At 41.2% G+C, this 10,504-nt stretch overlaps 1 protein-coding gene across 2 annotated transcripts; it reads right to left on the reverse strand.

Annotated features, from left to right (window-relative positions):
- Positions 1-1,323: 1,323 nt before the first annotated feature.
- Positions 1,324-8,683, reverse strand: ABRAXAS2 (abraxas 2, BRISC complex subunit). 2 transcript variants are annotated; one of them, XM_053450444.1, is made up of 9 exons: positions 8,596-8,683; positions 6,676-6,766; positions 6,510-6,546; positions 5,903-5,969; positions 4,972-5,162; positions 3,990-4,109; positions 3,620-3,701; positions 3,428-3,542; positions 1,324-2,102 (listed from the first exon to the last, which is right to left on the reverse strand). In XM_053450444.1, exons 1-9 carry the CDS (start codon positions 8,665-8,667, stop codon positions 1,723-1,725), a joined length of 1,155 nt encoding a protein of 384 aa, XP_053306419.1. In that variant the 5' UTR covers positions 8,668-8,683; the 3' UTR covers positions 1,324-1,722. The 2 variants fall into 2 exon arrangements, with proteins under 2 accessions (XP_053306419.1, XP_053306418.1); XM_053450443.1 differs by having other exon boundaries at positions 3,620-3,704.
- Between the last annotated feature and the right edge of the window lie 1,821 nt (positions 8,684-10,504).

Here is a 10,504-nt window from a genome sequence, read left to right on the forward strand (position 1 = left end):
TATGTAGAAACGTGCGTCTATTTGGACTAGGTGCGATACAGACCTGCAGTATATGGAGATTGCTACAGTTTGGTTACAGTTTATTTTAGTGTTTTTTTTTAATAACAATAACATTAAAAGTTAAGTTTTAATGGCAGTTTTCAGTTGTGTTGTATGGGTGTGGTTAATACTTGGGTTTGATTACCTTTGAGAATCCTGCAATTAATTGGATTAATTTAGAGCCTTTCCTATACTGGTTCTTGTCTACGAATAAAAGAGCTAATAAAAATAAAGGAAAAAAACGTCAACACACATAGTATTCGATAAACTAAAGCACGTTTATTACGTCTGATTGCAACAATTGTACCAGTCTTAAGGCTGAAAATGTTTGCGCCATTCAGAGAATGAGACAAATTTTCTTTACGATCTTCCAGGCTAAAAAGTTTCATCGGCACATGAGTTCCTACTCCAGGACACGATCGGACCACCAATGAAGACACGCAGAACGTAGTACGGCCATCGTGCTGTGATCTACCCAAACAGCATTTGTCTATACTTCTGTGCTTAGAACGCCAATTTGGAAGATAGGTCACTGCAAGCAAAAGTCTCTGACCCTCCTCCTTCTTAGATTAAAAGAAAAGTATCATATTTAGTAATTAAATTAAAAAGTGCAGCTAATTATAAAATAGATCCTCACTGTTGTCGTGGTCACGTAGTACAACTTGAGTGTAGGAAGTGAGAATAAACATACTTGAGAAAAAATGTTTTAGTTCTGCCGGTAGTCACTTCAGGATTCCGTATCTGGTAACCAGACGATGTAGGAGTAGTAGTCTCAATGCTTACCTCAAGCCAAGGTTTTAAGTTACACCACCGTACGTTACCACCGGTTATTTGGGGAAACTGTTCAGAGGCTGGATATCATAGAACAAGGTCACTCTTGAAAGTTGGTATGCACCGTGTGGTCTTAGCTACTTTGGTTTTCAAAGTAAAGTGTAGAGTTTGGTCTACCGGCTGCGATTGTGCTCACTCCCATATTGGTGGCAATTATAAAGGTCTACAAACCTTGAAACCGCTAGTTAAAAGGAGTTACAAAGGGATGTTAAAAGAGTTGGTTCTGGAAAAAAACAGCGTGCATTTTTTGAATTGGTAGTCTTAAGAACGTTAAGCAAGTTCAATGTTTTCCATGACAGATCTATTGTAAGATTTTGAAACTTTGGGAACGGTTCCAAATAAATGAGGGAGGACAAAAAAAAAAGCAGAAAGTGAAGTATGCAGGATCTGGGCAGCGCCAAGAACTATTACAGGCATCCGAATCTGGAAGATTGTCCTAACTGCCTTGAGTGCTGCTCTTGCAGAGACCAAAGACATTCATTCCTTCGCCCCTAGAGCAAACGCAGGCCAGGCTTGTTCCGGGAGTGAAGAGGTTGAGAGACTGATAAAAGTGCGATGCAAGCTGGTTAGATTTCCCAACTCCCTTATTTACCTAATGATCCCTTCAATACAATTCCCAGAGGTCAATAGTAGTGGCTCAACATTTACATGATACATATGACAAGCAGCTCCATCTACACTATCAGCTCCACAGAAGCACAGGTGATTCAGAAGTCAGTGAATAAGGGAAGCTGCTGGGGAGTAAGAGTGTTGCACTCAAGCAGCCGGGAGCCTTTACTCCCAAAGGCTGGAAGCTTCACATTGCTTACATTCCAGGTTATTGTGCCAAAGCTCCTGGCACAGAGAAGGCAGTCACTGCAGAGCCACGTCTCTGTCTGCTTGTGTGTTGGTCTGGCACAGTTGTTCATCTACAATATCGCTGTCAGCAGACCCTAAACGGTGCCGTGACTTGTAGTCACATTGCGATTCCTCTGTCTCTTCTTTGACTGCTGTCTTTGATGCACGTTTCCCACCATCTTTGATTACAAGGTGTTGGCAAGAGGACCCCACCGCCTGCGGCCTTGGCATGTCAGGTGGGCTATCCACGCTGTCATCTGTGTTTGTGCTGTCTAAATACGGAGGAGGCAGGAGGTCTTGAGGTCTAGAAGCGGCACCGACTGAGTCTCCACTGATAAATGTGGGGAAACTGTCCACAGAGCCTTCTGTCCCCAGTAAAATCGTATGACGCAGGTCTGTGGATGAGAGGCACAGTAGTTGGCATGAATCACTAAGTGTTTAAATACATACCCCAAAGCCCCCTGCCCTATTTCAATCTGAAAATTAGGGACAGGCACACTTACAGGACAGGATTTAGTAATTACCCCCACCACTGATTGTTACTCTGCAACACCTTCTAGTATCACACCTACACCAACCCAGATTGCTATATCACATATCAAAGTAATACGACTAAAAAAACCGCCTTCCATAATAATTATACTGTGTTTATAAGGCACCGGCAGTCTGTAGTGTGCAGAAATAGTGCTTGTAAGCAGGAACCAAACACCAATCCATAGTTTGCACAAAAAACGTCAGACATAGAATATGATCCACTAAATATGGTTACTTGGACGTTAAGATTTTAATATATATTATATAAAGAATATCAATATACTTTTAAATGTAAAAAAAAATGTAGCAAGCAGTGATAGATATCAGATTTGCTTGATTGCTATAAGACAAATTTTTAAAAGTTGACCGTAGAATCACGGTTTATACATGACCCCCAGTGGATTCCGATTGGCTTGGGTTACATAGTTACATAGTCTGAAAAAAAGACATGCGTCCATCAAGTTCAGCCTTTCCTATATCTGTTAGTTTGTTGCTGTTGATCCAAAAGAAGGCAATACACCCCGGTTTCGCTCTTTCCAATTTTGCACTAACCAGGGAAAAAATTCCTTCTTGACCCCAAAATGGCAGTCAGATTTCTCCTTGGATCAATAAGCTGTTTCCCCATAATTAAAGATTATATCCCCGAATATTAAGGTAACCCGAAGGTTAAGTGTCACTATACAGACTGCCACCACATGGACAAGTACAACATGTGAAGAAAAAAGGAAGGTACCAGATAAAAATAGAAGTGTGTGTATATTATGTGTGTATGTATATATATATATATATATATATATATATATATATATATATATATATATATATATATATATATATACACACACACACACATAATTGGGTATACATTGGAACGCCATTCAATGTATACATTATTTTATGTTTTATTTTATGTATATTTTAAGCCTGCGGAGCGGTCACAGAGCGTCCTGGGGTGGGTGTTGCTGAATGCCTCATGAGCGAGGCATTTCAGCGACACCACTGAAGTTTAGGAGGTGATCATTACAGCAACGGTTGATCACTTTCTAAGCTTATTTAATGTCGGTTCAGGACTGTCAAAGGTCGCTAAGGGGTTAAAAGATTTCCTGGTTTAGTGCAGCTTAGTGGTCCCTACGTAAACCGCCTGTAATGATTAATGCAGACGTGCACCAGTATCACCGGAACTTACTTTGCTCGCGATTCTTCTCTTCTTTCCTCTGACTAATCAAGTCTCGCAGTTTCTTCACTTCCGCCTGGTAGGATTCTACTACCCTCTCACTCTTCTCAACTTCTTCACAGACAGCCTTACACCAGAAAGGAGAGGGTAAGTTCACCGTAAATGTGTAGCCAATAACATTCACATCATCTCACAACTACTTACCTGAACCTTCTCTTGCAGAGCATTATAAACCTGATAAATAAGTCGGATGTCCTTCATCACACCATCTTTATCAAAAAAATTGCTACTGGAAAAAAAAAATAAGATACAAATATGTTACATTTTTTCAGATGCTCTCACTAATTTAAATCACATTGCGTAGTGGGTTAGCAGATAAATGGAACAACCCCCCAATCAGTAGTTGCAGAGGTTAATACAGTGAATGAATACATGCCTGGGATAATCATACAGCTATCTTGAATATAAGACAAGACCAAGGACTGATGAGGATCAGAGGCTTACATCAGGAAAAATGGGCAGACTATACGGGCCAAATGGATCTTCTTATCTGCCACGAATACTGCCAACTTACCCATGTTCTTTAATCACTTTGGCATAGTTTTGGGAGGTGTTTGGCACTGATGAAACTTTATATTCTTGCTGACTCGTCGTGCCCAGGTTTGGGATTGTAAGCGATACCCTCTGGTTAAACCTGGCAAACAAAGAATAGGGCAAAGGTGTTGCCCGCGTAAATCATCACATCCAGAAACAATTTAATGATCAACTAGGTAGACTATTTTCCAAAGTTATGCTGTCCCATCCAAATTCTCCATATGTTTGTCTGTTTCATAAAATAATGAGACAAAAAAAAATACTCTAAATACTTAAGTACATGAAAAATAAGTTATTCATTAAAACTAAGCACGGCCAAACGTAGAACGTGTGGTTTACCAGTATAGTGTAAATAAGTTTCCTTCGTCTCAACCTATAGCTTTAGTGTTCAGAGTTTCAAAGTTGGGTACATGTATTGGAGAGTGCTGACTGAAGCTGATGAGAAGAAACTGGTAATAAGTAGCTAATGGATGCTCCCTGAGAGCAGTGCTAAATATCTGATATAATCCCTAGATTCTAGTTAATATCCAGAGCTTTAAATAGTCCTCTAAATTAAACTAAAGTCTAGTAGCATTGAGAGAGATCACCATACTCAGACTTAACTATTCCCATGTTCCGCCATATTGCCTGGACCGTTGGAGAAGCCAAGCAATAACACAATAAATATATTAAAGAACTTTGGCTACGATGGCAGCAGACTTTTTTTTAAATATTTTTTCTCCCAGAGAAAGACTATGGGGACCCCTAAGCACCACCACATGATACGTAGCTGGCCTTTGGGACCCACCTTTACAACTACATATCATGTATGTGGTTGGCGCTGAAAGGTCTACACAGTTAAGTAAATGCACATTCACTTAGGAACTACAGGATGCTTCTACCACAATGGATTAGTCAAGTATTCCATCATGACCCCATGTTTTATTAATCTCTCTAGTAAGGAATGATCTAGTTTCAGCTACCTGCGATTGGGCCTGAAGAGCACATATTCCAAGGCATGAGTGGAGGTGTTGGCAGTTGAAATGAAACTGATTAGCAGGAAGACTAAGTCAGGGACACCAAGAAGGTGGGTTAGCTGCTTATGCAAAATCTGTTCTCTGTATGACATCTGCTGCTGTGTGTTTCTCCGAAACCTGTACCATCCGATCACGTTCTGTCCGTATAAAACACAGGAGGAGAAGGTTAAACATTTGAACGATATAGTAATTTGTCATAATATGATTTTATTTCACCCCTCGCAGGGCAACGGTGAACAAAATGACAGCAAAAAGTCACTTAGTATACATAGAGGATCAATGACAAGCAATTCATTTAAGGAGTCATAAAGAGAATGCAACAAGATGGCAAAAGTGCACTGATCAAAACTTGTATAAACCATTTTATACATTAATAAGGAAATCAAGAAGGCTTCTGAATGGTTTGCCTGCCACCCTTAATAAGATACATTACGTTACTCAAGTCTCTGAGGCGAATTTCGTACGGTACAAAACACTTTTGGTTCAGCTGACTTTAGGCAGCTTTCCAGGGTAATGCTTTAAGCAATTTTCCTGTCCAGATCTGAGAAATTCAGTTAATTGAGGATTTCTATGTTAACGCAGTAATGTATTTCATTAACGTTCCCACATCTGTATTAGTGTTCCAACAAGCAAAGTTCTAAATATTTCATAAACATTTACTGAGAGATATCAATTATTAGCAACTCAGAAAGCTTCCAGCATTATCACACAAAAAGTATAGGTTCTGTTTCAAAGGAACACTAAGAGTAGTCCATCAATACGCATGCCATTCAGAGCAAGCTTGATTAAAAAAAAAAAAAACAGGTAAGGATTAACAAACCCCAAAACTACGGCTTTTATCCCACTTAGAGAATGAAAAGAAGAAAACAGATCATACTTTCCGTCTGTCCTTGAGAATTCGATCAAGGCTTTCCTCATTGACCATGCCAGTGTAGTCATAGAAACTGCCAGAAAGAACAGACTGGTTTTAGGTCTGCAGATCAAATTCCAACGGTTGATATCCAGTTTATGGTTGGGGTTAAGCTTTTGGGAAGGTGATAAACCCAGTTTACTACATTCGCCAACACAAACTGAGCACAGTGACCTGTCACCTTCCCGGTTACTTACTTCACGGAGAATATCCATGCGTGAAGATAATTATGTTTAATAATTCCATTGGTTGATACATTTTGTACAATTTAGGAGTCAGGAGATATATTTAGGACTCAGATTACTTTGCCTTTTTAAAGTAGGTCAGTACAAAATATACAAAATTAACTTAATACGCATTAAATAAGACTTAAACCAAACTGGTACCAATAACCATTATTCTATTTAGCTTGCCAACACCAGCAAACTATAGATTATGCTATTTACCCACATATAGAGAATGACTTGCTATTATGGTTTAGATGTAAACACACACATACATATATATATATATATATATATATATATATTACACATACATACATACACACACACACACTTTAGAAAAAACCTACCTGAACAGCTTGGTACACGGCTCATGTCTATGGATCTCTGGAAGGTAAACATATGAGCGGACATTAAGAGTAGAACAGAACTGACAAATGTAGAATCTTGAAGGACGGATAAAGTTAATGTAGGCATCCAACATACATCATAAAAGGAAAAGCAATCGTTACCTACCTATAACCTGCACGAGTTCTGTGTTACCAATCTGGGAATCGCTGATCGAGAATGTTTCCTCTTGCCTCACTTCTCCCAACAAGAACCCTTCCTAGAAAAGTAATAAAAATAGACGTCGCTTACAAACAAAAATATTACCAATATAGCCTAACCAGACAGATCTATACCCAGACACGCAGTGCCCCCCACTAATATCAGCATAAATACGAGCAAAGAAGGTTGTCAAAAATTGTCTTAACCCTACGGTTTTAAACCTGTGTTGTGCTTTTAAAAAGATCAAATGGTTAAATAAAGACAATTTGCTCATATTTACCACCATGAGTGGAGGACACTGTATTCACACACGCTATAGTGTTAACCACCGTATATTAAACAGTATACTGGTAAGTATATAATATAATGCATATTAAAGCGCACCTATTGTTTTCAATGTAGCATCCTCTCACAAAGGCAAGATAAATGCCTTTAAACCCCCTATGCCACTCTGCCCCCCAGATATGCCTCATTCCTCCCTATATGCCCCCCAACTTACCAATGCATCCCTCAACATGTCCCCCGTGCTCCAGACAACCTGGTGCCTAGTGGGGGCAGCCAGTGGACGTCTGCACAATGCGAGGAGACAACCTCCGCTGCTACCCGACACTTCTGTCGGGGCTTCTATGAGGGAGCACTGGAAGGTTCTGTCACGCCGGCGCTCCGTCACAGAAGTCCCAGTGGAAGTGTCGGGTAGCATTGAAGGTTGCGCGCGGACATTCACCGGCTGCCAGGCAGTGCTGCAGGGGACCCTCCTCTCCGGCAGCCTGTGAACGTCTGCACGATGCACGTAGAAAACCACCGCTGCTGCTGCCCAGTACTTCCGCCGGGGCTTCTACGGTGGGGCACAGAAAGTCATGTCGCGCCGGCGCTCTGTCATAGAAGCCCCGGCAGCAGCAGAGGTCGTCTGCGCGTATCGAACAGACGTCCGCCGGCTCCCAGACAAGAGCATCCAGGTTCCCTGCAGCGCTCTGGGGATCTTGATCTTAGTCTTATAGTCAGACCTCTATTTGAGATCAGACTATAAGACAACCTCGAATATAAGACGAGGGCATTTGCTCTGAAAAAAACGTATTACAATTGAGCAAATACAGTATATAGAAGTCATCACTAAATGGCTTGTGAGATTTGTCAAGATATAATTCAGGCAGATTCACAAAAGGCCAAAGTGAAGCATGAACCCCCTTCTGTGTCAAAATATCCAAGGGAACTTGTGCCAGGCTGTGCCAATAGAGAGAAGGGAGCAGAAGCTCATGAAGCAGGATAGGTAAGACCTCCTGCCAAAACCGGGGCGAGCAAGTGGAGAAAGAGTCCGCCGAGAAACTGGGGCGAGGAAGCGGAAAAATGTACATCACATGCAGGTAGAGATGTCCAGACAAACACATTTCCTGCACAGCAACAAGCTGGGGGTGGAGATTCTAATAAAAGAGCACCCCATGAAATATTACATATATACTATTTACATATATACGAAAGTGCTCAAAATGGCACCAGCTACTTCCAAGCATGCCATGGCCATCGTATAGATGTTAATCCATCACAGACAGCACGATTGCAAAGATTAATATAGAGGAACCCGTTCAACCGGCTGCTCTCTGCTGTTCACCGAGACAACCACACCCTGACCCGGCTCTCACAGCCTCTCGCCTACTAGTGACAGTCCCATGCAGCTGTCACCGGGCCTCTCCCACACGAATACCCGGAAAACAGTGCATTATTCCCCATGGCCGACACCCACCTTTCCAGGCCACAGCTGGTCACCCACTTCCTCCCGTGTGAGACACAGCGCAGGGTATCCCCTGTACTCGCTCATCCTTTCTTACAAGCGCCCTTTCTACTAGCACAGAAACGAATACCATTTCCCCGGTCACTGCCTCCGGTACTTACGTGATCCGAGTCGCTGTTAGCGCTATGATAACACAAGGAACTGAACGTATAACCCGAAATGGAAGCCGCCATGATGGTGAGCCCGCTCCCTCCCACAATCCCCCGCGCCGCCGCCTGCCATGACGTCACCAGTCAACATGCGCGCTGCTCTCTGGGGATTGTAGTCCAGGGAATCTTTAGAGGGGGGGTCGGTCAGTGGTGGTGTTTTGCGACTTTACCACCAGTTAGTTACAGTAACCATGACATTTTAGTGCTAGAACTGGTACAAAGAGCAATGAATAGCCCTGACAGTGATCTAAGGGAACCCTGGAATGAATAGTCATCATGCGACCCAATGTAAAAACAATGATGGCAACCATTAAGAAATGGCACCTATTAATGGTGTACTGCAATTCAGAGTCATCTAGCGGCTTAGTAAATACATGAAAAAGTCCACAATCCACTCCAGGATTCCAGAGTCTGGCCCCTTACCGTATAAAATAAGATGACAATTATACACTTACATATTTAGCAAGGTAGAAGTAAAGCAATTCTAAACTGATACATTTAATGAAAATATTTTTCTTAATTAAGTTACTCAAAAAGTTGTACTTTGCCTTAAACATGCCGTAGTTTTGTTTCGCTTCATAGTTGTCTTTTATAACATATCACAAACTTGAAAATGTTGGAATTTTTTATTCCAAAGATGTTTGAATATTTAGTCCGCTTTACACCTGGGCCAATTAGAATGAAAATATTACTTCGCAAGGATATTGTTAAAGTTTTTAATACACATGGGCAGTGGGCATCCATGTATGTGGGGATTATTGTGTGGTGCATAAATCTACCACAAGCACGTTATTGGTATAACACCTAATTAGATTTGCATCATAACGCTATGTATAAGCAGAATTATCACCCTTTATACATATTCCTGTTGCTGACATGATATGACACTTTGGATGTGAGTTACTAGGGGTTTGCACAAAAAAGAAATACTTTTTACATCATGTGTATCACCTTTTGCAGCATGACTACAGACCTTTTGATTCTCTTCGAGAAATGTTCAAATATTTTATAAGCCCTACACAAGAAGAAAATACTTTTGCGGGGCGTTAATAGTGAAATCACCACATCCAAAGGAATGACGATTGCTCTACTTCTTACGGCTTAGCATCTTTGATGAATTGATCCTCATTTGGTTGTACTTTCTGATACATCGAATGGTACGATGAACACGGCTGCAGCGATCCCCATGCTGCTCCACCGTGAACAGACAGGCGAAGCGGCGCGACGTGCTCATCCCAACCCAGCCATCATTTCCTTTCCACCATCAAAGTCATGTAGGTCAAACAGCGCAGATGTAGACGTCCAATCCTTGTAGACCAGTAACAGGACAATCTCCAAGTATATCGAACACTCAAGCAGAAGTATGCTAATTAAAATTAATGGGCCACTGAAATAGAGACATCCTTAAGGGGGAAATAGATCCCAAAATACTAGTTATGTATAATTGCCTTTATTTAATGTGTGGTACGCCCATCCTGCAGCCTTTCATTGGTGTGTGCAGTTGCAATCTTTAGATATACAAACAAAGTCAACAAAGGCAAATAAAGTTACTGGGAGCATTTTGTTCTACAGATGAAGAAGCACGAATATTATCATTAATTACCTACTGACTGAAAGTATATGGGCTTGTGATGTATTATGGTCTAAGTGATGTGATTAACCCCCCCCCCTTCTACACAACCTCGCAATTAAATTGAGCCATTCATGGGCCCAATTGCTACATTGGAAAAAACTGAATATTACCGTTTACTCCACATTTAGAAATTTGCCCCACAATTCCGATCGCAGTAGAAACGAGTTTGTTTTTGCAAGACTCTCATAAGATTAAGTGCCCAAGACTTCTCTATCATGGAACAAGTGG

The sequence above is a fragment of the Spea bombifrons genome, chromosome 11 (assembly GCF_027358695.1).
Source record: "Spea bombifrons isolate aSpeBom1 chromosome 11, aSpeBom1.2.pri, whole genome shotgun sequence".
NCBI lineage: Eukaryota > Metazoa > Chordata > Amphibia > Anura > Pelobatidae > Spea > Spea bombifrons.